The sequence below is a fragment of the Rhinolophus ferrumequinum genome, chromosome 10 (genome assembly GCF_004115265.2).
Source record: "Rhinolophus ferrumequinum isolate MPI-CBG mRhiFer1 chromosome 10, mRhiFer1_v1.p, whole genome shotgun sequence".
In the NCBI taxonomy this organism is placed as follows: domain Eukaryota; kingdom Metazoa; phylum Chordata; class Mammalia; order Chiroptera; family Rhinolophidae; genus Rhinolophus; species Rhinolophus ferrumequinum.
In genome coordinates, this window is record NC_046293.1 from 47,339,680 (window position 1) to 47,367,196 (window position 27,517).

At 38.9% G+C, this 27,517-nt stretch overlaps 1 protein-coding gene across 1 annotated transcript in view; it reads right to left on the bottom strand.

Annotated features, from left to right (window-relative positions):
* The window catches only part of DBX2 (developing brain homeobox 2), a 34,414-nt gene extending 7,783 nt beyond the window's left edge, over window positions 1–26,631 (bottom strand). Inside the window, exons 1-3 of the mRNA XM_033117725.1 lie at window positions 26,199–26,631; window positions 12,146–12,241; window positions 1,326–1,513 (exon numbers count right to left, since the gene is read on the bottom strand). Of these exons, the coding sequence (XP_032973616.1) occupies window positions 1,326–1,513; window positions 12,146–12,241; window positions 26,199–26,619 (705 nt within the window). The 5' untranslated portion in view covers window positions 26,620–26,631. The remainder of the gene's footprint in view (window positions 1–1,325; window positions 1,514–12,145; window positions 12,242–26,198) is intronic.
* Window positions 26,632–27,517: the final 886 nt, after the last annotated feature.

A 27,517-nucleotide genomic window follows, 5' to 3' on the forward strand; every position in this document is an offset into this window, starting at 1 on the left:
CTTACTGCCTACCTAGCACAGTGTCATGCACACATTAGACCATCAAGATATAGCTACTGATTCATCTGTCATATATCTAACATTGCTCGGTGACACAGAATTCCTATATTTGTCCCCATTTTTTAAGTGAGAAACTGAAGTACAGAGCAGTCGATTAAGGGTATGGACTCATTAATTACCACCCAATGAGGAAAGCACAGATGGGCTGATCTAGGCCTGTTACCCTCTACCACACCACATACTGCTTCATATGACTAAAAAAAAGGTGGAGGCACAAATCAGTTCCTTAGGGAAAGGAAGCAAGAGCTTCACCCAAAAATAGCTGGTTTAACTAAAATCCAGTTAGAAACCAGGTCATTTGTACTGAGGGAAAAACAGAGTATGGTGGTTAATACAGAGCTTTGGCTGGCCCTTCATTGCCTTTATGCTAATTCAAAAAATCCAGGTGGATGTAGCCCTGCATCAGGAAAGCCAGACTGGCAAGCAGAGTACCTGTGGCATTTCAGTCTCTGCCATCCCCCTTAGCCAAGTGCCCTGCACATCTTGTTCCTGGTGGCTCCAGGTTAGGGAGAAATCAAACTCCAGAATCAGGTTGCCTGGGGTGGGAGCCCAGCTCCAAAGCAGCTTTACTACATAACATTGGACTTGTGTTTCCTTCTCTACATTTCCTCATCTAGAAAATGTGGATGATTATAGAGCTTATTTCATATGGTAAGCATAAGGATCAAATAGGAAATGCTAGAGCCTTATACTGTTAATTATTTATCATTAGCAGGCCAAACTTTAAGTGGAGTATTCTGCACTTCCCAAAAGGCCAGAAAGTCTTATTCAAAAGTATATGAACTATCGATGTATGAGAAAGGTTTGTAAGTGTTGCAAATGTGAAATTACTTAACTATACTTGACATAAGCCCAAAATGCAAAATAATGAAATCCATTAAGAGGTATTTATGAGTCACTCATTCATACCTTGACTTTGGATTGGAAATGAAGAAAAAGAGGAAAATTGGTTTCTGTTTTTTAAGGAATTAGGTAGCCTGCTTCTGTGAAAACAGGAAACAATTTAATGATGTAAATGCCACATCCTTTGTGTTTCTGTTCATTTGGGAAGAATTAATAAGGCAAAACCCTAGACCTCTAAGCGTACAGACCTATTTCCATATAGGAATTGTGATATATATTTCCACCCACTAAAAAAATTATGAAATCATTTCAATAACACTTCAGTGTCCAGCCTCCTACAATGAATATTTGCCAAATGAATGGCATACACTGTATTCCTTCAGAAATCAGGAGCAGTGGACATTATCCTGCTCAATTAGTACCTGTGATTCCTTTAGTCCCAAGTTGATGGCAAGTTTCTTTCGGTCTGTTTTGCTGATATATTTCTGCTTCTGAAACATTTTCTCCAGAGCCTTTCTCTGGTCCTCAGAAAATACGGCTCTTCTCAAAATACCCCTCCGAGCTTTGGAATTAGAGTCTTGTGTCAGGAGAGGCAGCACGCTCTCTTCTCCTAGAGGTGGGAAAAGATACAAAAGTCCAGTTAGTTTCAGTGAGGATAAGTCCGTCTGTCTTTCCCTGAACAGTATCCTCCTTCTGTGTACCATGGCCACATAAACTTGTCTCTGAACTCTGTACCCTTAGAGCAGTTCTTCTTTTCCTCTTTTTGGTGACAGATTCCATGAAGAATCTGATGAACACTATTTGCTCCCGAATGAGAAAAAAGTACATATACTTGTCCTCCAAATTTTGGATGCCATGTCAGAAAGCCCATGCTCCTAGGTTAAAAACCTCCAATGCAGAATAAGTAGTAAGTGGTTTAAACACTTCATTTTTCTCTAAGTCTTAATTTATTCATCCTCTCAGGAGATTTTTGAGCACTGACCATATTTTCCAGGTACTCTGCTCAAAGCTACACACTGATAGGTGTGTTTTATTGTACTTGTTACCTGTAAAATCTAGTGGAAGGCATTTATTAAACTAGCATCACAAGCATAATGAAATATTTCTAGGGAAAGTGCCTTTGGGAACATAAAATAAGGGGTCTGATCTTAATCTGAGATGTTAGGGAAAATTTGAAAGAGTCAGAGATGTTTAATCTGAGAAGGGAGGTTTGGAAGACCTCCAATCACCACCACCACCACCACCACCACCACCCCCCCAATTCAACTGATCAGCAACTCCTTCCGGTCTGAGACATTTACTACTTTTTGTGCTCTGTTGTGGCTAGGACAACACTGGTTCCCACCCTCTGAGAGTTTTATGCATCATTCATTCATTCATCTTCCCAGTTGTGGTAGGCAGAATAATGGCCTTCTCAAAGATGCCCATGTCCTAATCCCCATAACCTATGAATATGTTAGATTACATGGCAAGGGAGAACGAGAGTTGCAGGTGGAATTACAGTTGCTAATCAGCTGACATTGAGATTAGGAGAGTATCCTGGAATATCCTTGAGGGTCCGATGCAATTACAAGGGTCCTCATAAGTGGAAGAGGGAGACCAAAAAAAGGAAGTCATGGTCAGAGATCTGAAGATGTTACACTTCTTGCTTTGAAGATGGAGGAAGGGACCACAAGCAAAGAAATGCAGGCAGCCACTGGAAACTGAAAACGGCAAGTTTCAAGCAACTGAAAACTGAAACAGAATCCCCTGTAGAGGCAGTAGAAGGAATGCAGCCCTGACGACACCTTGATTTTAGTCCAGTGAAATCATTTCAGACCTGAAGATAGCAAGTTTGTATGATAATTAAGCTTATATTGTTTTAAGATGCTAGGTGTGTGGAAATTTGTTAAAGCAGCAAGAAGACACTAATACACTGGGCTAATTGCTGAGAAACCAGACAAATCGCACATGGTCCCTACTATCCAGGAGCTCACTTTCACATGGGAGCACTGAAACATGAACATCACTCCAGAAATAGGCACCAGGGGAGTAGGGACTCCAGTTTATGGCTGTAGCTGATATGCATTTTGGTGCTTAATAATTATTTCTAAAAAAAACAAGCAAATGAATTGAATGATCTACAAAAAGCTCCAGTATCACAAAGGAGGAAATTACAGAAGTAGAATAGTCCAGAGAAAATAGTCAGGTTGAGCCAAGTCTAAAAGAACAAAGCAGCCCAGTGGAGAAAGAACGAAAGCCAATCCAGGCAGAGTGACTAGCATGTCTAAAAGCACTAACACACAAAGGAATACAGTTTATCCAAGGAGAAGTAAGCAGTATGCAAGACTGGGGAAGGGCATGAAGCAGAGAGTGCAAGCTCGCAACCATACCCAGCCTGCCGATGGGCTTTGTTTGGTCTTAGAGTATTGATTAAGAATTCTGATTCACTTGTCCACATATATTAACCGGGAGGTTCACAGGAAGTCCAGGTTTCCAACATCTCCTCAAAGGTAAACACACTGGGCTCACTTTCCACAAAGCAAAGAGCTACATGAATGAGTAGTGGGTAGCTCCTTTAGATGCAGTGTGTGGCCTCCAGTTTGCCATAACCTCACCTAGCTTGCTTTTTACCTGCCAGGCTCTTGAAGACATTTGGACCTCTGGCATGGAGTGGAATGGAGCCGGATCATAAAAGACGTTTGGGACATAAGGGTTTGGGACATTCTCCAATAGGCACTGAAGGTCAACAGAAGATGTTTACGCAGGGTGTGACATGGTAATAAAAAACATACACTGAGCACTTACTCTATACTGTTACATTTACTCTGTGTTAAGCTGCTGACTTGCGTTATTTCATTTAATTCTCCCAACCAATTGGTACCATGAGTGCTACTATTCTTCTCCCCCATTTCACAGGTGAATAAAATGAAGAAACTTTGCCCAAGGTCACATGGCTAGGGTTTCAAACTCAAAAAGACTGATTCCAAAACAAAGGCTTCTAACCCTATGCAATACTGACACAATCCAACTTATATTTTAGAAGGAGAATGTCAATAAATGAAAAATTTTGTGAATTCTACTGCTGTAATATGATAGCTTCCTTTCCTATTTGTCTAAAATACTGCAAACATCTCCCAGCTAGGCCCTCAGCCCTGGGTTACATCTTATTCTAGTTCATCTTCCCAATGCAAGAAGAACCACTGGCTTCTCCCTCTTTCCTTCCAGCTCTATAATATTTACAACTCCTTAGAAGAGTCCCTGGGATGTAATCATGCCCAATTCTTCACGAAGGTCTACTTTTACTGATACCCTATCCCTTCATCCTCTCATAGGATCTTAGTTAATTCTCCATTTACAGCACCAACTTTTTGCCTGTCTCATGCCAAGGTTATATCTTGAAGTCAGGTTTTGACAACTGGATTTACTATTTCTTTACCAGAGATTTAAGTAGTCTTATGCAACAGTGGTCAATAATAAAAAATATTCTAAATATCTCAATTTGTTCATCTTTTTCTAAATGCTTTTCTTCTTGAACTTTTCTTGGTATAGAGAACATGGAATTGGCACTTCTGCATTATTTGAGAGCACAGATTTATCTAGTGGGATGACGTTTCTCTAGAAAGTGTCAGAACACAGAGTGGAGTATGGAAGAACTGGGTTTGGATCTCAGCACTTATCAGTGTGACTTGGAACAAGTTCGTCTCCTCCAGCTCATCTTATAGGGTTGCTATAAAAATTGGATGAAATCTCACAAGAAAATTTCAGTGCCAAGCTCACAGTAAAGATCCCACAAATGTATTTTCCTTCCCCTTATTGGATTTCATTTGCTTCTTATAAGAATGACATGCCACAGACATCCTCTGTACAGATGAGGACGTGTTCAGAGTGGTTAAGGTCCAAAGCTACACACAGAACACCAAGCTCGGCTGGTAGCAAGGCTTTCTGAATCCAGATCCTTGGCTCCTTCCTCTGCCCACACTGCTCCTTTACTCAGGCAGGTCAAGAAGGGGAAGGAAGAAACATCTATAAACACAGCCGGGGCTCCCATCTGTGACTACGGGCTTCTGCTCCCCATCCTGGGTTAGTCTGTGAGCCGGGACCCCATGGCACTTCCTATACAGCCTAGTAACTGTGTCCTCAAATTCCACTGTGTCCTTCTCACTTGATATTTTGATTGTGGCATTCTTAGTTTATAAATATGTCTAATCTACCATTATGACTGCCGTATTATAATATTAACACTTAGGGGAAGAAACCAAACTATCCGAAGGTAAAGTTACATTATGCTATATCCATGCAATGCAATTTTGAAGAACCATTAAAGATGAAGACTATGAAGATCAGACAGCAGCAAAGAAAATACGCTATGACACATATGACATATAAGATACATGCTATGCTGTCAATTAAGTAAAAGTCAGAGAAAAAAGATCAAAAGTCAAAAATAAATACTAAGATAAGTTATTAATGTAAAGTTATGGACAAATAATTTACCTCCACTCCAGATTTTAAGTCTAGGTCTAGTTTCTTAGAAAAACGAGCAAACAGTGTAGCAACCTTTTGGGGGACCAATCTGGCAGAGGCACTGAGTTGTTGCTGAGTGACAACTGACGATGAATCCAATCCATCCTTCAGGTGCTCGCCATTGGTAAGGAGAGGTCCACGAAAAATACAGACAGCCAGAGCACAGTGAGATAAATACCCGCAGATCATAGCAGAGAAAGCAGTTAGAGCACCAGATAAGAAGCCTTAGAGGTCAATAGAGTAAAGCCGTGAGAGAGCAGAGCAGCTAGAACAGAAATTCCTCCTGGGGGCAAATTAGACAAAGGCAGGCAGGGCAATGGGATTAACATTTGCAACTGCAAGCTCGTGAGAACATGTATGAAACACGGTGGGTCTAGGAATCTCACACAGCTTGGCATTTCCAGAGTGCAGGGTATGAATGGGGAGAACACAGGAGATAAACTGGGAAGGTAGATTAGGGCCGGGGGTGACAGAAACAAGTTGAGGTTAGAACGTGGCACAGTGGAAAGCATTTCAATAAGGACCTGACCAACTTAGCATTTTCAAAAGGCCAATTATTTTCTGAGTTAATATAACTTTCTATATCTATATAGAAATGAAAAGCAAATTTATGGAGGATATATGGAGGACTAAATATATGGACGATAGTTTTTTTTAAAAAAATCTACATGTACTTTTTTTCTAAATAGAGGTTTTATTAGTAGAAGTCAGAATTTTATGCATTTTAGCCCCTTCATGTTTAAATAAAACAGTGGGGTAGCACATTTAAATGCCCCTAAAACTTTTCATAGAAGCCCATAGGTTTTCCTAATGAACTAGTTTTAAGTAAAGAGAAAGAAGAGTTCCACCATGAAAATCTACAAATAAATTATTCTCACTATTGTGGTAAGTACTAACATTTTCGGGCTCACAGACTCAAACCAGACATCAACGTCTGAAAGAGAGTCCTGGAGTGGTTGTGAGGGTCAGAGAGTCGACCCCTGGGTCCGGCCCTCAGGTTTCAGTGCCCTGTTACAAACATGAATTCCACCAATGAACAAGCAACAATACAGCATGATAAAGAACATTACATTCTTCTTTTCTTTGACAGCTGCCTGGCTTCTCTTGGTGCAGCCTTCAATACACAAATCACACTTGTTTTCATAAAGTGATGTGCCTTGGGTTCCTACAAGAAGCGTGTTACAAGATGCTGCTTCTACCACTGATGCTTCTTTCCACATCTCACCCATGAATCTTTTATGGGCTATCTCTGGATCTAATCATAAGCCACACTGAGGAACCTACACCATTTCCATACATTCTAAACCTAAGAATACATGCTCAAATTTATGCCTGCAAACAAACATGGACTTCAAGAACTTGTTAGTGACTCAATAATCTCTCAGAAGCTATTGAAAAGTTATAAGCAACAAATACCTCCAACTATTCCTAAATTCATGACAAATGTCTGACTTGCACAGTAAGTTCCAGGTGATAAAAAAAATAAACAAATGAATAATATAAAAATAAACAGATATAGAGCTTAAGACATATAGTAGAAAGGAGGCTTTAAAATCCAGGACCACCAAATCAAGGTGCTACAGGCTCTACCAATTTGGGGATATTATTATTATTATTAATTTTATAATGTGGCTTCAATATATATTTGGAGCTCAACATATGCTGATGTATGTGCAACTACATGCAGCATGTTACATAATCTTTACAATAATTCCCAGCAGTAGATACTGTCATCCCCATTTTCCATAGGACAAAAATAGAAACTCCAGAAAGGGAAGTTGTGTAATTGAGGTCACATATCAAAGGAGAGTGAGGCCAATCAATGCTCTTTAAAATTATACCAAAGATTGTCAAAGTTGTGAGTGGGCAGGGAAAGAGGTCAGAAGGTGGGGACAGTCATATCAAAATGGCAGAATAACCTGGGATGGAGAAATTTTCAAAAGCATGATTCCCTAGATCCTGAGATGGTCCCCAAGCACCATCCCCCAGGGCATCTCCATGTGTCATGGGCCTAGTAAGGGCACTGCAAATAGAGGTGTGTGTGAATGGTATTGTTGGGGTGTGGAGGGGAAGGTAGGCAGCAATAGAGAGACACAACATTAGATTAACTAGTGGAAGCCTCTGCCTCTTCTTTTTCCTTGACCTCTAGAAAACCAGTCTTATTTCTGAAGACAGGGCATTGCTATTTGTAACAGCCAGCAAGCCCTAGAGAACAAAGGGGGACCTATACAGTCACTTCCTAGACATCAGCCTGAGAGCAAAAAGCTGCAGCTCTGCCCTGTCTTGTTACCACTGCAATCCAAGAGTCGTGTCCCCAGAAACAGTGTGCTGGTACTTTGTGTGATGTTTCGACACACCTTGACTCATTAGCATCTCTGGATTATTGATCCCATTTGGGTTAGTTTCCGTTGTCCTATGTCCTTTCGCCTTGCTGCTTCAGGAAGCCCTGACAGAGTTTTGGACCGTTCATGCCTACTGCTGCCTTTGGTCCACTGTAAGTTCCTGGACCCTGCCATGGCACTGACCTTGCCGTTCCCTGTGCTGATGGTCTGGCTAGGTCTTATTTTCAGGGAAACACAGTGTTTCTAAAAGCACAATTCACTCTCCCCACCTCATTCTGTAGACACATACTGAGCTAACAGTACAAACCTTTCCTACTTTGTTCTGTTCATCCAGTTCTCTCCCTCCCCTATACTGTACTTGTACACTTGTTTGGGGGAATCTAAAATCAGGACTTTATCAGCTACCCTATGAGATTTCATGTTATGTTCAGGCAGGGCTATAGATAAGATGAGGGAGAAGTACCCTATGTCCCCAACCCCCACCCCTACTACTTATGAACACGTGGGGAGAAAGGAAACTCTGCTGCAGGAATGTTACCCATATAAGAACTGCTGAATAGAGCCATCAACCTGGAAAATCTATTGTCTTTGAGTCTCTGACTCCTTTAAACATTCTTCCTGGTTGAACGAGTGTCATTTATCTATGGAGCACCCCTCCCTTCACTATTGAGAAGTCAAAATCTATATTCAACTTATTGTACAAACTCGGCAACATAATGAGGCTTCTTGCTCTATCAGAACCTAATTCTGCATCCTCTGAAGTTAACAGAGTGCTAAAGAGAAAGCCTTAGGAAAGAAACTTTCATGCAGTCTTTTACCCACTTCCACAGGTCTTGGTCAGTTTCCTCAGCCCCCTCACCACTCCAGCTGAAAGCACAGCCAGGTCAGGTGGCAAAAGTACTATCAGAGCATTGCCACCTTTTGACAGTAATACTCATAGGACCAACCTACATGCGCAATAACAACATAATGTCCCTTTCCTGCTGCCTTCAACAAAATTCTAAATTTAAATTTGGAGAATATATTATGTTCTTTTAGGTTTCAACAAAGGAGGGAAGAGAGGAAAATGATCTCAAAATAGAGAATATAAGGTCATCTCCCAAGAAAAAGGCAGTTTGTCCCAGAATATTTCCCTGCTCATATTTTTATGCTGCTCCCAATTTAAACTTTGTCTTTTAATACATAAAATTCTCAAAAGGTCAAATTCAAGTTGGGTACTCAAAGACAAAAACAAAATAATTACCTGATGAATTCAATTAGCTATTGTACATAATTAAGACTCCTATATTTTTTCAGGTAGTTTTTTTTTTAAGGTCATTCTCTGCATACATTCCACAACTTTCCATTTCCTTTTAGCTGAGAAACGTGTTATTTTGAAAAAAAAAAGCCTGATGGATGTAATATCAAAGGTTTTCCTCACACTGCTTTGAGGGAGGGGAGAACTTTTTAACCACTGCCTTTTAATTTTTCCCCACTCTAAGGGTTGTGCTTAAATAGCCTATTAAACTATTTATGATATGTGAGAAGGGCACTGAATGAATGATCGTTTCCACATTGCAACGAGTCAATCATAAATCTGAAAGTTAACAAGAAAAACTAAATCAATTTTAAACAAGTGAATCATGTTAAAAGAGTCAAAGTGATATTTCACTTGCTAGTTATGGACATGTTGATCTGATCCTACGCTTTCAGACATAGTGAAGTCAATATTGTGAAACAATAATGAGGGCCATTGATTTCATCACTTATTACAATTTTTAGTATAAACCTTAATTTTTGGCTGTCCGAGCTGAAACTTAATACAACATTACTTAAACAGCTCATTTTTCTTCTTTTGTACAATGGAAAAAAGAATTAAATGTTTGGGCATAAAAATCGTTCCTGTTATTAAAAAGAGAAGAAAAAAAGAAAATCTAGTAAATGCCTTAAATAAAAATGATTACTGTGCAGACATAAGCCTTATTAACTGTTCCTTGGCCTCCTGATTATTTATGTAAAATGCTTTATTGATAGCATAAATCCACCACTTCATTATGTGCTGCCAACACAATGATCATTATAAACAACAAAATAAGAAATTCATTTCAGATTTATAACTAATGAGACACCCAAGTTTATTTTAAAAACTCGTGGTATCTCTAAACTGTTTTCAAGTGCCAACTTTAGAAATGAAAACAAACAAATTGCAGCATTGTCTTGATCTGAGCTGTGCTGATTTTCCCCTCTGTGTGCTTTATTAAATAAAAAAGATAAGCTTGGGATTTTATAAACCTCCAGGGATCGACACCACCACATTTACAACGGTTATGCCCAAAAGCATCAAGTAGGAAGGACTGGGAAGCAGACAGAGGAAAATGAGACCGCAGAAAGTAAATTTTGAAGCCATTGAGAAGATTAAGTTGTTTTGGAAATGTCTTCAGAATTATTTCTATGTGCTCTATTTATTAAACTGGCCTGGGCATTGGTGTATTATCATGGCTTGGAGACTCTTACTAGAACAGTGCTAGAAAATGAATACACACACCTTTACAAATGTCTACCTGTTGTTACATGGGATTTTTTTGTCCATTTACATTTACCTAAACTCCATTGCCAGAGGTTTTCTAAAGTAGAAGACTAGTATTACATCAAGGTGAAATAACTGAAATTAGGTGTGGGACCTTTTGTAATCTCCACCTCTGGAATACAACACTAAAGATTTAATTCCACACAGGAATGCCACTATACTACGGTATCAGGCTTTTGGGTTTTTAGTCTCTACTCCAGCAGTCTTTTCCTGATACTCTCGTATACGGTGATAAATGTCTCCTCAATTTGCACAACAGTTTTCAATTGCCCTCATGGGAGACCACCTTGAAGAAGCGAGTAAAAGGTTTAGTCATGGTTTCCATTTTTCTATTTGAATCAATACATTCTAGTTAAATGGACAATTAATAGGTCACTTCCAAAATAGTAGTGCATCAGTCCTGGTTCATAAACAATCCCCACAGTTGATAATGGGCCCTATGTATTCAGCAAGTCCTATATACACTCAGCTCATCCACTAAATCCCTTTTCAGGTGGACAGAGTTATATGGGAAGATGAGCTAGAATGAGTCTATAAAAGTCAGTTTCATTCACTGCTTTAGTTTTCAGTCAAGTGCTTTAAATGGTGTCCAGAAATTCACTTGGAATGTGAGACAGCAGAAAAGACTGGCACACAGAGCCTCGCTTTATGACCATACAAAAGGGCAACTGACCCTTGCCCAAGCCTTTTCCATGTGAAATGGATCCTAAAGTTCATCTGCACAGTGAAAAATCGTGGTGAGGTCGCGTGTGGATGAGTCAAGTGACAGTGGCAATTGGTCACGGATCTGTCACCCATTGTGGCTGGGTCCCAGCCATGTAAAGTGCTCTGTGGGAAAGTATCAGCCCCCTAAAGAGATGCTCAGAAGCTTGCAGCTCATGAAACGGCCAGCATTTGCTGCCTCACTTGTCAGGAACCATTCTGCTGAGCAACTGCTGTCCTGAAACATTCATGAAACACACACAGAGAGGCAGCCGCCTTCTGAGCTCCACTATGGCAGAGCTCTGACTTTAGCCTGACTCAGCTCCTACTTCACTTTTCACCTGACAGAGCTGTTAACCTGAATCCATGTGTTCTCTTGGGCAGCTGAAATAAAGGCACTTCTCCACTGGACTTCTTTATCATAAACTCAAATTCTCTGCCTGCAGATTCTTCTCTGTCCTAGAAATCTCAAGACCAAGGTGAATGTCATTTACTTTCACTGAGACATTTTTTTTTTTTACGTGTGTGCACACGCATACACACTCTACAAGTTTTTGAAAATTGTCATTCTCACTCCACCCCTGGACACTAGTAAAGTTTTGTAATGTTTGAAGAACAGTTCTCTTGAAAATATTTCATACGACGCTGACTGGTTTTCTTCAAGATCACAAAGGAGAGGCATTTATCTCTTTTTACAATCTTGATGATTTTAAATTATTTTCTATGGGCACCTAGTGACCTTCTGTGTCACACATTAAGCTGAATGGAAATTTTACACAGCATAATTTCTTAGCCTTCCTTTTCTCTTCTTTAAATGGGTATTGCTAAACATTTTAAAAAGAGCCAACCTTGTCCCTCTGAAATCTTTTATATCACATGGAAAATAAGTCGCTTTCCTTGGTGTGTCAACCCTGAGTTTCAATGCCATTGGAAACCGCTCACAATTGCTCAGTGTGCTGAGGTTTGATAAATCTCTGGAAACCTCCTGAATAGGATCGCTGTGATTTTTAGTGAGGAATTAGCTCCCTGCCATTGCATTACCAATTAGTTTTCCAGAGCACATTAAGTCCTGCTGCTTTGGTTTACAGAATAACTGAGGCATTGCTGATGAAGCATAAAAACTTACTTGGAAAAGCAGTGGGGGATGCAGGGCGCCGACAGGACCCACCACAGCAGGCCGAGTAGAATGGTGGGGCACTCAGGAAGAAAGGTTTGGAAGGTGCTGTAGAGAAAGCATCGATCTCATTGATTAGCCATTTCTTTGAAACAATATTCAAAGTTCCAGTTTCCCAAAAGTCATTGAGTAAAAGCACTTCATTTTCTGAGCCTTTACTTAGTTATTACTTTTACTGAAACTAAAGTCATTTAAAAGTTCAAAGTTCTAGCCTTTATTTGTCGAAGAGCTTGCCAAATAATTTAATCAAGATTTAGAAGATGTAGTGGAAAGCCTCAAATTGTCAAAACCAAATATAATAGTTCATTTTCTGTGTGGTCATAATTCTAAGTAGCAAATTTCAAATACTCCTTTATTTAAAATATCCTAGAGCAACACAATCCAAGAGAACTATCTATGATGATGGAAATGTCCTTATCTGCACTGTCCTATATGGTATCTATCGACTTATCACACATGACTACTGAGCGCTTGAAATATAGTGAGGATGACTGGATAGCTGAATTCTTAATTTAAATTATTTTAGGTTTAAATAGACTCATATGGCTAGGGGCTGTCATATTGAATGGCACAGCTCTAGATATAATATCAAGAAATAATCTGAATGTTAAGTGCTTACGTTCAATTTTTTAAAACGTTTATATTACTCTACTGTTTAATTTCAGAAAGGTTTTTGAAATATATAGTTAGTTGGATTCCAAAGTTTGTAACAGTTAATGTACTGAACAATTCCCTAACAAAAAGTGGTTGTGCTGATCACGTTTACACATTTCAAAGTGTTTGAGAAGAGTAGTAACATTTTATCGCAAGAGAAATCTAGTTAAACTGAAAGCATTTATGCTTATAGTATAGGGAGTTGTCATATAATTCTGTTCTTCTCATTTTATTAAACTATGCTGCTTCTAACATGTCCAATACACATACATGGGCTAGTGATCATTACTCTGGTAAATAAATTTTAAACTCTGCTCCTCAGTAGATGAAAAATAGCTATAAAGGGTGGCATAGAACATTCATTAATAGCTCCTTTTTTATTGAGCACTTACTATACGCCCGCCTTTGGTTAAGTACCTGAAATATACTGTATCCTAATGAGGTTTAATACAATATAAATGTGGGTGTTCAAAAAGTTCAGTAAGATTTCCTGAAGGAGGGCAACTTCTTTTTACCAAGGCATAGCCAGCAGAGTGCCTGGCACATTCTAAATAGTCAATACATTTTCAATAAATGAATGAATGATCTGCAAATCTATGACACAGGAAACTTCTGATCATCTTAGGTAAACAATGAGGATGAGGAAATTAACCCCTTCTCTGCTCCCGACTTACCCTGAAATACAGTATCTTCTGTAACAGATGACCTTGAAATCTAGACCATGACTTCAAAATAAATGTTTTTATTACTTGCTCTACACCAGGGATGTGCAAACTTTTTTCAACGTTTTTTACCAAGGGCCATATGCGGTAAAATACACAAACAGCCGGGCCACTCACTCGAGGTGAAGTACGTATTCCCTCACCTGGTTTATTTAAGTAAACTAAATATATTTTTGGAATTTGCTGCGTGCCAATTAACAATGGATCATGGGCCGCAGTTGGCCCGCGGGCCGCAGTTTGGACACCCCTGCTCTACACATTCAATGGCAACTCTTTTCTTTTCTCTTCTTAATTACGTATAGTGAAAATTATTTTGATACACATACATACCTTTTTTAACAACACCGTAATTTCAGACTCATATGTTAACCAATTGATGAGCATGTGTTTATTTTCACTAAAGCTTTTGAAGGATAGCTACAGGTAAGTATTTCCCGTAAGACTTTTGTAGTCTCAGGGCTCTTAATGCTTACAAATTGTAACTTAATCATAATGCAGGGTTTTTTCTCTAATATAATGGAAAGTGGTCAATATTAATGTTTTTTTTAATATCTGGATTTTTCCAATAATAAAATGTTTGTCTTACGCTATTTTGAAAATATGGCAACTAAGCAAAGTACGAAAAAAAGACCAATTTTGGTGTTCAAAAAGTTCAATAAAACTTAAAAAAATTTTCATTATCATAAGTTGTTTTTATATTGACTATAAAATCATCATAGAAATGATAAGTCACTTCATTTGAATTTAACATCTTAAATTATATTCCAAGTGTATGGCATTATTTAGACAGAGTTACATTTTCCATTATTTTTATGGATATATGAAGTATTTTGAAAAATGGAAATGCATTTCTATGTATAAAAGTTGCCTCATTATGTTTATTCTCAAGCATTTCTGTTAACTAACTTATTTCATCTCCAAAATAAACACTCCATTGATAATTAAGTTATGGCTATTGTGCTATTTGGCAGTTTTTAAATTGAGATAAAAGAAAAGACTCAGCGATGTTGCATTTACACACATACAATTACACATTTATCACGATAGCTGGAAACACACACAAAAAGAATATTTTTGCTCAATAGAAAATCAGTACACTAACGATACTATTAATATAATGATGCAGGATAGGTGCAAGTTACACATTTTATAACTCTAACCAAGATGTTTCTCAATCTAACACTACAGCCCCAAGAGTGGAAAAATAAGGGGTAAAAAAAAAAAAAATGGGTGGTTCATCTGAGACCAGTGATCAATTAAATTCACTTGTGATAAATATCTTAGTGTTAAATTTAGCCAGAAAAAGAGTTGCAATTGAACAGTTTTTTTAATATTGCTGTACATTATCTTAATATAATAAAGCTGTAATCAAAATGACATGCTATCTATAGTAACAACTCTAGTGGCTAAACAACTGCATATGTTATGACCAGGCTCAAAGTTCTATTGTGCAGAATTTCTTCACCATTTTAAATCAACTCTTTAACACACATATATTTATTTACACAGGGGATTAGTCAATTCCTGATGTCTATACATAAATACACCTTGTTTAAGCTGGTTTATGTGGAAATCACTGTGAAATCCCAATTAAGTGCTCCATTTTTTTTTACATGCTCCTACTTTGACATAAGTCAATTGCTAATCCAGCTGAGCATGTGATTGCAGGCATGTTGAATGGCGTTGGAAAATAACCATTTAAAACAATGCAATGCTTTGAAAAATATATATTACAATTTAAAATATTTGTAAACCACACACTTGTTAAAGCAATGAGCTAAAAAGGAAACTCAAGTATGATTAAAAAAAAAAAAAACCCAAATGACGAGTCAACAGATGTGTTAAAACTTTTGTAAGCCATTCAGAACTACTTTGAAGATGTTCTGAAAAGAGCAGAAAACAAGGCAATTTCATCCCAGATGATATGCATTTCAAAGCCTATCAATGTATTCTACATGTAGTCACTTTATCATTTATCATGTTAGGAACAATTCATTGTAGGCTTACTGAACAATACTTATAATAATATTTAAGGAGTGCCTACTATATGCGAGGCACTGGACTGGCTACGAATTTAACACATACTGTCTCATTTATTCATTAACTCTCATTTATTCATTAAACGGGTGTGCATCGGGAATGTGATGACGACTGTTTTCAGCCATTTTTTTCCAAAAAAGGACAATAGAAACATCAATATTTTAGCATAATATATAGTTATTAGCCATGAGGATAAGGATTTCCTGCACAGAGACTGCCAGATTCTTATTCAATGAAAGCTGGAGCCCAGAAAATGGAGATGTGTCATCTTCCGAGCTTTCCGTAAGAGAAAAACAAATGGGCTTTCCTATGGAAAAAATGTGCACTGTCAGGTTGACAGCATGATGTTAGGTTCTCTTAGCACAACACTTCAGGATACTCCAAATGTTGTGTCCTGCCAACAAATCTGACCTCCAGTTTCTGTGGGAAACTGTTACAAGTTATAAACAAATGACTTAACATTTTTGGAATTAAACTGTCCGAATCCAAATGACTAAAATCACTTATTCACAAAAAACTTGATGAACTTTTCACTTCTTAATCGGATATTCTGACCTTTCTGAGGACACAAAATCAAAACCTCTATTAATTATTTTGAATGTAAAGATGGGAAATTAGAGACAACTTGATGATGAACTGGCCTGATTTTTTTTAACTTAACCAACTAGATGGTTCTGTGTTATTAAGTATCCCACAGCCACAGATGGTTACAAGCCAAGCTACAGAGAAGTTATTTCCAAAGTTCTGTTGTGTAGAAAGCAAGCAACAAATTTTTAAATTGTTTTTGTTATTTTCATTCTTCTTTACTGATGAAGAACAATGGGTATCTAAATGGGGTGAAACCGTATTCTTTTTATTGTCAGTGCAAACTGTGGTACTAACTTGAGCTGACATTTCAAAGAAAGAATACTAAAGACCACTAATAAAACCGTCAAATAAATTTCAGGAGCCCACTGCAATGTTATGCCATTTGGGCAGACATTTTAAGAAGGATGAAGAGAAATGAGAAAAAGGTTCTAAGATGTCTTACTAGGCATCACAGGGTCAAAAATACCTCTGGGAAAGAATAACGGGGAATTAAATAATTTCAAAAGGATGATTTTCATGACTTCCTTCAAGTGCTGAGTACATGGGCAATGGGAATAAAACAATCTAAACTTCTCACCCAATAATAATATACAGTTGAACAGACTATCTGAAGTAGAATGGATCCAAAAATGAAACTATGATGAACGGCAACCATCTATCTTGAGTCGTAAGACCTAAGAAATATCAGTTATCTAATGATGTATTATTTATCACAAACCTGGAAATAATTCATTTATGCGATCCACATGCAAACTTGTCTTCAATCGCAAGGGCGAGAAAGTTAAGTAAGCTCATCCTTTACCTTTTTGCCTATCAGAAAGCAAAAGAAATCAGGTTTTTTGTTTGTTTGTTTGTTTTGTCTCGAGTATTTCAGAGACAGAAAAACAAAGGTCTTAACATTTTGATACAGCTCAGGAGAAGAAAAATCACATGTAGTGTCTACTTATTTGATTCTGTCTTATAATTCCATGCAAATAATATGTATAGCATATATATCAAGTGCACATAATGCACTGTGTGTTCAGACTAAAAAGATGAAAAAGGATAGTTTCCCCTCCCTGGAAGAATTTCTATTTTTTAATGTTAACTTTCAGATTTTGAAACTGCTGATCAAAAAAATGAAATTTACATTTCATTTCTCCCTACTCCAAATTTAATGTTATTCTGTCAAATATGAGGCATTTCCCAAGAACGAGATGAGATCTGAAAAAATTCATACTGTGTGTTTCCCTAACCAGTGGTCCTCAACCTTAATACACATTAGAATTACCCAGAATGTTTTTCAAAGATACAGATGCCCAGGCCCCTCACCAGTTGGGTTAAATCAGGCTGGCTAGGAGTGCGCCCCCTAGCATAGCGTTTTTTCCAAAAGTTGCACAGGTAATTATAATGTATAGCCCAGATGAGACCATTGAAAAAAACACAAAACAATGCCTGACATGTAACCTCTACTTCTACCATTGTTATATAATTTGAGATCAACTCAAAAAAAAAAAAAAAAAAGACAACATGTAAAAAGCAGCAGCATGGTCTGACTTCCACTGAAATGCAGAAGCCAATAAAAAGAAAAGAATATTGATAGTAAGGCTTTGTCAAAGAATGTTTTAAGCAGGAAAAACATCTTAATCTGGACCTTGGAAGGTATTTGGAATGGCAAAAGAAGAGAAAGAAGACATCCCAGGAAGGAAAGATGGCATGAACAAAAAGAAAGAGGGCAAAGACGGTGGTGATACATGGGACAGGTGAGGAGACCACCCTCACTGCTGGGACAAGGCCAAGGGAGTGACCATTAAGTAATGTGGTTGGAGGAGCTAAAGGCGGCTGAGGAGATGAAGGTCTTGAAGGACAATCTAAATATTGTTATTTGATCTGATAGTCAAATGGGGATCATTAAGGTTTTTCTGAATAGCTTGGTGATATAATGAAACCTGTATTTTAGGAAATTTCACCTGGCAGTAGTGGACGAGATGTGGTAGAAGAAGGGGTGGGGGTGAGGGGGCTAAATGGAAGGAGCCTGCCTACTGCAGTGGTAACCTGTTGTAGCGACACGGTAATGATAATCATTTATTTGGAAACTCCCACGATCATCTTCTCCTAAGTCCTTACAATACCAACAGATGGGTCGGGTCTGGTTTCTTCCCAAGCTATGGAGCCCTAACGCATTGCAATGATCAAAGGTGGTCATTACTTCTGCTGCCTCTCCCTTCAAGAAGTCTCCACTAGACAGCTCTGAAAAAAATGAGCTACATTTGAGGAACTCCTTTTCTCTTTTTTTGTTTTAATGAAGTTGACGTCACAGATGAGAATACCAGAACAGAAGAGTACCCATAGCTCTCAAAACTTAGAGCCTTAATGAAGGCTCCGTGGGATCCCAGTTACACCACTCTACGTGATTCTTTCATTGGTGTGTTACAGCAGGAGACAGACTGGCAGGAACTGTGTCTGAAGACGGTTACTGATTTCACCCTGTGGCAGACATGAAATGGCTGAAAATTATTTGGTGCTCCTCCCCCAGAGAGGTGGTGTCTATTTCCCATTCTCTTATATTTGGGGTGTTTTTGCTGCCTGGCTTGACCAAGGAACATAAAAGAAGTGACATTCTGGAACTTGCAAGGCTAGGTCATCAGAAGCCTTGAGTTACTGCCTGGGTTTCTTAGAATGTTTGCTCTTAGAACTCTCCCTTTCAGAACCCAGGCACCATGCTATGAGAAGCTCAAAACGCTTGGAAAGTCCAAGTATAGATGATGGAATGGCTCTAGTTGAGCACGCAGTCAACAGCCAGCATCACTGTCAATCATGTGAGTAGCCATCTTGGAAATCCAGCCCAGCTGAGCCTTCTTCAGATGACGGTAGCCTCAGCTGATATCTAACTGCAATGAGATTCCAAGTGAGAACCAGCCAGTTGAGTCCAACCCACAAAAATGAGAGAGAAAATAATAAATTGTTCTTTGAAGCCTCTAAGTTTTGAGATGGTTTCTTACACAGCAATACCTCTTTTACCAACATTTACTTATGGTGGAATGATGGAAACGGGTCCTTCACATCTTTCCCTGTATGTTATCAGTGGGCTTTTGAGCTATGTGTTTGAAAGTCAAATGCTGATCCTAACATCTGTTCTCATTTTGAAATGAGGAAACAGGCTCAAGAAGATTATAAATGCTACTAAAACCAGCCCAGAAAACTACACAGTATTTTTGAAATTTACCCAATTTGCCATTTATGCTTTGGAGAAAGTGTTAGCAAACTTTTACCATAAGGGACAGACAGTAAATACATTAGGCTTTGCAGGCCATATGTTCTTGGTTGCAACTATTCAATTTGTAGTGCAAAAGCACCTATAGAAAATATGAAAACAAATAAGAGTGATTCTGTTCCTCCTTTAAAGAATCAGACTGTCTTTTGGTTTCAGACACAATATAACTATTGAATTGGTCCAAAACACCCAAACTCAACCGAGCCCTAGGTTAGTTTATTAGAACTTGCCAGCAATCATGATTTTTATTCTTTTAATGTACATAAATCTTCTCAAAGAATAGCTTTCTAGCTCCTTCACATATTTTAAGAAGTGTTAGAGATTTAAAAATTTAAAGAACAAGACATTTTGAGTCCTCTCGAGAGGACTGGTAGAGAGGTATACACTATATATTCTATTTCTGATGGTCACTTAGAATTAATACAATTAATGTTGTTATGGCATGGTGCCGGAACATGCGAAAGAAAAGTGAAAAACCTAGTTCATCTTTGGACTATTTATACACAAGAAGACAATGAAATATTCAGAATACCTAGAAAAAAGACTTGAAATTTTTTTTCTTCCCTTTTCTTAGATGCTTTGGTTCTGCAACAAAAGTCTAAAAACTTATAGAGGCGTTTTTGATCTTTGACTTCAGAGATAATTTTAGTGCCATAAGTTTACTGTTCACATAACTCACAGAAATGTGCCCCTGAAATATTCCCAACTGACAGCTGGTTGGTTGACAAAAATGAATAATGCTATTAAAAATGAAACCCGTAAATGCAACTTTATGTAAAGTGATGAACGCTCAGCATTGCCAAATCAAGTACTGACTGGAGGCTACAAAGAATGAAAGGGAGAGATTTCATTAAAAGTGGAAACATTACTGAAAGTAAAATAAAATGTTCTGGAATAAAATATACAAGGGTCTGGTAAGCATATTATATGTGAAGGCAAAAATCCAATTTTTCACTAAGAGAGTATAAAAATGGAAGCATGATCGAATGAAGTCTTAAATAGGGATTCTAACAAGCATTCCTAGATAAAAATCATATTGTTTCTTTTTACAAGTTGCCTTTTTATTCCTGACGAACGCCAGGTATTTGTGAATGAAAACTTAAAATTATTTAACTGATTAAAAAATTGTTAAAAAAACTTCACTATGAAAAAATAAATCACTGTAATTAAGAAAAATCTTTTAGAGTCTCTGTTAACCCAAGATTAAGTGGACAAACACTGTATTAAGAGTTACAAATCAAGTCCCCTTAAAAGATGGATTCTAAAGTATGGATAATATCAACAACAGAAATAGGGTGGTGGAAAGTAGGTTGAGGGAGGAGTTGATGAAGTATCGTGTTTCCCCGAAAATAACCTAATCAGAAAATAAGCCCTAGAATGATTTTTCAGGGTGACATCCCCTGAACATAAGCCCTAATGCGTCTTTTGGAACAAAAATTAATGTAAGACCCAGTCTTATTTTCAGGGAAACACAGTATGTATACCCACCTCACCCTAACATAAGAACACATTTGTGTAAATATTTTAAAGATGGTAACATTTCACTTCTGTAAAAAACTTTCATGGAAAAGAATCTCAAAGTATTTTATGAACACATCTACTCCCTTACTTACAAGTCACTACCATTTCTATCATTGTTCAGCAGCAAACCTAACCATAAAATGTCTTCTCACAGCCGAGACTTTTTTCTCCTGGCACAAGAACGAGAAGGAGGTGGCACACTCAAAGAGGAAATACAACGGAGTCCGATGCACAGTTCTAGTTCCAACATCTGAGCCACATTTATCTCCAACAAATGTGGATAAAATCACTGTTAATCCTTTCAAATCACCCACAATGTACGGCATCTTTTGGCTTCCTGCGTGTCACCCTGAACTCTGAGAATCCTCCATTTATTTCTGCATAACTCCACATGCAGTTTTCTGAGCATTCTTATAATAAAATAATACTCAAATTTCTAAAGTGAATAAGAGTTAAGGGGAAACTTCTAAAATGTTCCTACTTGCCTGCTGGGCTTACTCCTGTTTTATTAAACCTCAATAGCTTCAATACATGTTAACAGATTGAGATTTCTTGTTGTTCAAGTGAAGTAGAGAAGCATGTTAGGAGTTGGGAGAGGGCTAGGTGCTCAAGTCAGAGGCAAATTAAACGTGCATAACTTGCTACCTTGTTGTAGTTCTGACTCAGACAGTATTTTGTAAGGAGTGTGGCTTACTCAATGAGTACCAGAAGTAAGGAGACTATTAGCGTTATTGATTCTCTTCACTGCAAGAACGTCTCCTTGAACCTGAAGTTTATTAATTTGAAGACCATATAACAATTTGTTCAGAGCTGATTCCTCATGAACTATGTAAAAGCTATTAATATGTTAATATAAATCTAAAGATTTGCTAAACAGATTACCAAAAAAAATAATCAGATGTAGTAAGAATGTGGGGCGGTACTATCTACAAATTCCACCAAAGGATGGTTGGGGTGATTGAGTGAGCAAGGAACCACTTGAATGGGCCCCATCAGTATCTTTTTCTGGATTCTCCACTCCCTTTATCCTGTTTCTAGGTCAGTATCATCAACATTCAAGATTCTGTGATTTTTATTTGCCAAAACAAATCTAGAGCAGTGTCAGCAAAAATAAATGACAAACTCTGGCTTAAATGATATCACAAAGTCTTCAGTTGAACTGGAATCCCCATTTGGGGCACAGATCCATCTTCTCCTCCTTGCCCCAAGTGCCTAAAATGTCAAGAGAAGCTACTTTATTTCATACTTTCACTGTATCTCAGTGAAAGTGGAAAAAACTACCAATTGGAGCCGAAGTCATAAGGTTCAGGCCGTCAAGAATTAACTGGTAAATAGGGACTGGGACCGGGAAATGGACAAGAAAACTAGAGTGCACATTAAATATTAATGGTAAGAAACAATCCTAACAGGGTGCTAGAAAAAATACTATGGATCTGGTTCCGTTTCCGTATTATACAGTTTAACTTACTTGACAAAATTGCTTTAAAAAGAGAACAGTTCAATTCACCTATCCAGAATAAACATTTGCTTCTTAATCCTTTTATATATAGCACCTGAATAAATTCAGGAAATTATCTTTATGTTAAACATTTTCTAAAATGTTTAAAATAACAAATGTTACTAAAAAGCAAGGCTATTCGTTACCCTTATTTTGAAGATGACTGATGTCATAACCAAAAGAAATTAAAATTTTTAACTTATTAAATTTCAAGGCCCTCTTTTATATATAAAAACATGAATATTTTAATCTAACACAATATTTGCTAAATAATGATATTAACAAACTTCTGGGGAAGGATCTCTGATGATTAGGATATACTGTAAAACCTTCTGGTTTCCACTAATAAACTATAACAGATCTAAGATGTTTTTGGTTTTTTGTTTCCAGATACAACCCCTGGAGGTGAACCTTCTTACTACCGACTATTGCACTAAATGTGACCCTTTCAAGCCTTGAGGAATGTTCTTTGAGTTTTAAAGTTTTTAAACTACTCTATATAAAAAAAACTTGGCAACATAGAGCTACTATAGAGTGTTCCTTTTCATAGGCTAAATACTCAAATACTTGCCAATTTTCAGGGACAAAGCACTGACAGCTATACTTTCATCTATGACCTGTAAATAAATCTGTGTTACTGTTTAACTGTCACCACCTTTCAGGCACATAGCAAGATAAAGGGGAAGGCCAATTTCTTTTATAGGCTCAAATACAAAATCACAATCTGATTTATTATTGTGATACATATAATTGATTATCCCTCATTAGTTTCTCATATTCGATGAAAGACTAATCTAAGGAATATAAAGATTTGGGGCAATTTTTGTCTCTTTCACAAGTTCACAGATGTTTAAACTGATACTTCAGACAAAAACAAAATTAGGAAGTGAAATAATCATTATAGAAACAATTGGCCTATTATGAGGATTAAAGCAGCTAACAATTTAAAAAATGCTTGGTAAACTGTAAAGCAGTATAGAACATGCAATGTAAGCCCTACAGGGCAGAGACAGTTATCTGATTTGTTCACTGATTATCCTAATGGCCCAGCACAGAGCCTGACACACGCAAGACACCCAGTAAGCATTTGCTGAAAGAACGAAATATATTGTACAATTAATAGTGGTTAACAAAAACAATGAAGAAGAAATGCATCCCCTCATGGTGCTGTATTTCACCAATACACTTAAAAAGAACTCTGGGTTTTCTTATTCAACATTGAGACTGGTACAATCAAGAAATTAAGGTTGAAAAAAAAGTGGGCAGCCAATATGCTGACACAATTAAAAATCACATTTTGTGATCCACTCCTAAGTTAGTTTCTAAAGGATCAGAATTGGTTGTTCGCTGCCATTTCAGAAATACGTATGTAAGGGGTAGGAGGTGGTAAATGAGGGTAAATGGGATCAAATATATGGTGATAGAAAGAGAACTGACACTGGGTCGGGAACACACAATGTTACATAGATGTGATGTTACATCAATGATACATAGATGATGTATTACAGAATTGTACACCTGAAACTTATGTAACTTTACTAACCATTGTCACTCCAATAAACTTTAATTTAAAAAAAAGAAATATTTTTATCTTTCTGAAAACAGCAGCTTTTCTATCTCCTTTATACTCTCTATAGAACACAATCACTATTTCCTCCTCATCTAATTTTCATGTGATATCTACCATTGTCAGCACTCATTATAACTTCATAAGTCTGCACAGTATAAAATTCCTATAACATTCGGTAAGGCAAGAATCTGTCATTTAAATAAAACTGGACAATATTCATAAAACTACATTCTTTCTCAAAATATGAAAATAAATTAATGTAAATGCTGGTTCTAAGCAGCATATTTATGGGCACAAATTTACGGGGCTTTAATTTTCTTACGATATTTTTCTAGTTTCAAAAATTAAATGCATTCTTTACAAGAATGATATTTTGGAATAAAACGTTATTTCTTCAAATAAAAGTTAACCTAGGAGATCATCAAATTTTCAATGAGGACTAGACAAAATATTAGGAAAAATGCATGCTTAAATTATATTAGAACACTTCAAAGGCAAATATCAATTCTTATACTCTTAATTACTCCAAAAAATCATTGTTGCATTTTGACACTTTCCTAAGTATACAAGAATGAGTATGTTGTGAAAATTTTTAAAAAGTGTAGTTAGGAAACCCTTTTCCCAATTAATTGCAATATTTTGAATGAAACAAATAGGTATCCGACATTATTTTTCAGTTATTAAAATATCTGCATTTGATTAGCATTTGGTTTATTTAAATTTAATCTGTAAAATCTACAAAGTTTAAATTAAGTAACTTTCCATTGTTGAGTAGCCAATCATGATCAGGAGCAATATAAGAATCATTGACACATAACTTCTGCAAACACAATGCATCAAGTTATGCAAATCACTAAATTTTCTTTAAAATGTTATTTTTATGAGACAACACTAATTATCTATTAACTCTTGTCTATGTAAACCTGCTTTATGTTTCTAATTTTCCTACTACTTCAAAAAAAACAGAATGGCCCATATTTCCAAGGCACATAAACTTTGTCTTAACTATTTTTGTTCCTCTCCCAGGGAGCAAAAACGCTTCCTAGAATTTAGGTTTTACACTATGAGTGCGATCGGTCCTCATATAATTATATTTGTTCCATTCTGTTAGTAACCATTTCAAACTGAAAGACCAGGACAGGTTCTAAACATGTTAAGTTCTATAAAGCCATTAGCAATAAATTTGATCCGGCAGTTTACTGGGACAATGGAATTTGCTGAAAAAGCGTCTATTAGTCATTCTGGACAAACCCATCGGGATTAAAAGAATGAGTTAAGATCTTCTAAGGACGCAGACAAAAATAAAATAATAACAATCCAACTAGATCTCAGTTTCTGAGTCTCTAAAAGGCTTTTCCCCTTTTTACTACCAATTTCCGCAGCCCCTCCATAATCTTTAATATTTGACTAAACTGTCCGCTTCTTCCCACTCACACCACCTAGGTTTTATACGGGAATTAAAACAAACCAAGACTGCCCTTCTTTTGGTAAATTCCCGTTTAGTGGTTGGTGAACTTCCTACTCCAGGTGCCTATTCAGCTGTTTCAACTCAACACGAAGAAAAAGTCGGCCTTGATTTCCTTGCGCCTGTGATCCAAAATGTGAGGGTAGAGAAAGCCAAAACTTTGCCCAACTCTCCTTCCAAACACCTTTGCGAGTGTTCTTGAAGGGCCCCGACCATCGCCAACAGTTTAAGAGGCAAAAGCCCCCAAAGCGGACCGCGCGAAGCTCTCCTTGCCAAGAACTTTCCAGGGAGCTGGGACAGAAACACTGAACTTGGGAAATCCCTTGAAATTGGTCCAGCCCAGAGATCTAGGGACCGGGACTAACCTTTCCTGCTAACGACGAGGTGGTGCCTTCAGGGTTTCTCTACAAAGGCCTGGAAATGCAGGTAGCCCTACCACTTGTTGACAGTAGTGGACAGAGAGAAAGTTGATGGTATGGGGTGAGGGGAAATCCCGGCGAGTGGTGGTACCTTTCTTACCCCCGAAGTGGCATCCCCACTAGAGCTCTACATGTTCTAGGAAGAAGGTTCCAGGCCAGAGCGGATTTCAGCGCACTGAAGCCCGAGCGCCCTCCGTGCAGTGCGCATTGCCAGCGCGTCCAGATCCCGGGCCAGGTGGCACTGGACGCGGCTGGGGAGGAGAGAGCTGGCTCACCTGGGGCTGAAGGCTGGAAGGTACAGTCTCGGTCCCCCGGAACCCGGCCTGGCAGCCTTACGCCGTCCGCCGAGGGGCTGAGCACTTGAAAAGCCCACCGCGTGCCGTAGGGCGCCCCGCCGGGGCTAACTTGTTCGGCGGCCGGGCACAGCTTCAGGGGAACGGGGCTGGCAGGCAGGGGCCGAACCTGCGCGCCCGCGGTGGTGGCGGCGGTGGCGGTGGCTAAAGCGGCCACCGGGCCGTGGGGCGCGGGAGGCTGCAGCCCGGGCGGCGGGGCGCCCCCAGCCCGCAGCAAGTTCTCGATCAGGAAACTCTTGCCCAGGTTGCCGAATCCCGGCGCTGCGGGGAAGTTGAGGAGCGCAGAGGAAGCCACCACGTCCCAGTACGCCCCGGCGTGGGCCGCCACGGCGCTGGGGAGCATCGTGCGGGTGGGGGGGGGGGGGCCCGCCGGCCGGCCGCACGCCCGCCTCTCACTCGGACGCCCAGGGGAAGGAGGAGACGGCACCGAGGACGCCGGCCGGCTGGGAACGGTATTATTTATCTGGGTCGGGTGTTGTTTTAAAGGATGGGAGGAGTGAATGTGGGAGGGGGAAACTGCTTTGCTCTGGCCCGCGGCATAGGCTCCTGGGGCGCCCGGAGCGTCCCTCCCGCTCTCTATGCAGATCCGAACTTTTTTTTCTAGAAGTCTGGAAGGTGTGTCCAGCTCATCCATTCATGTCACCCAGCCCACAAATTGACAGACGCAGCCAACAAAAGGGCAGCCCCGAGAGTCCGAGCTTTGGCAAGGGGAGGGATCGCGCAGCGGGAGGAGGTGGGCGTGGAGGCGACGTGAACCCGGCGCGCTCTTCCCTCTCTCGGCTGCCCGGCTGGGCCGCGGCCCCAGCGCTGGAGCCCGCGTAGCCTCCGGGGCGCGAGACCGCTTAGACGCCGGCGAGGAGTGCTCTGAGGGCGGGAGGCACTCGCTTCGGGAGAGCGCTCTGTGTTCCACCTGTTAGGGGACCCCTGGCTCTCCGGGGTCGATGTGACTTCTTCAGGATCCAATGGGCATTCAGGGAAAGTGAACACAGGAGTGTTTGAAAGGGCTGTAAATTATCAGAGAGACCCAAGTGTTGCTGAGACTCTTGTGGTCGTACGGATGAAAAGTTACCTTTTAAGAGTGGGTTGCTTGCGTTTTGGAGACCTTTTAAGAAATTTCTCAGTTCCCAGTAATTCATTTCCGGTCACTTTTAATAAAATTTGATGCAGTGTTCTGAATTGGGATGGAAAGGGAGGGAGCTTTGATTCCAGGGTTCACACAGAGACTTAACCACTGTGTTCAG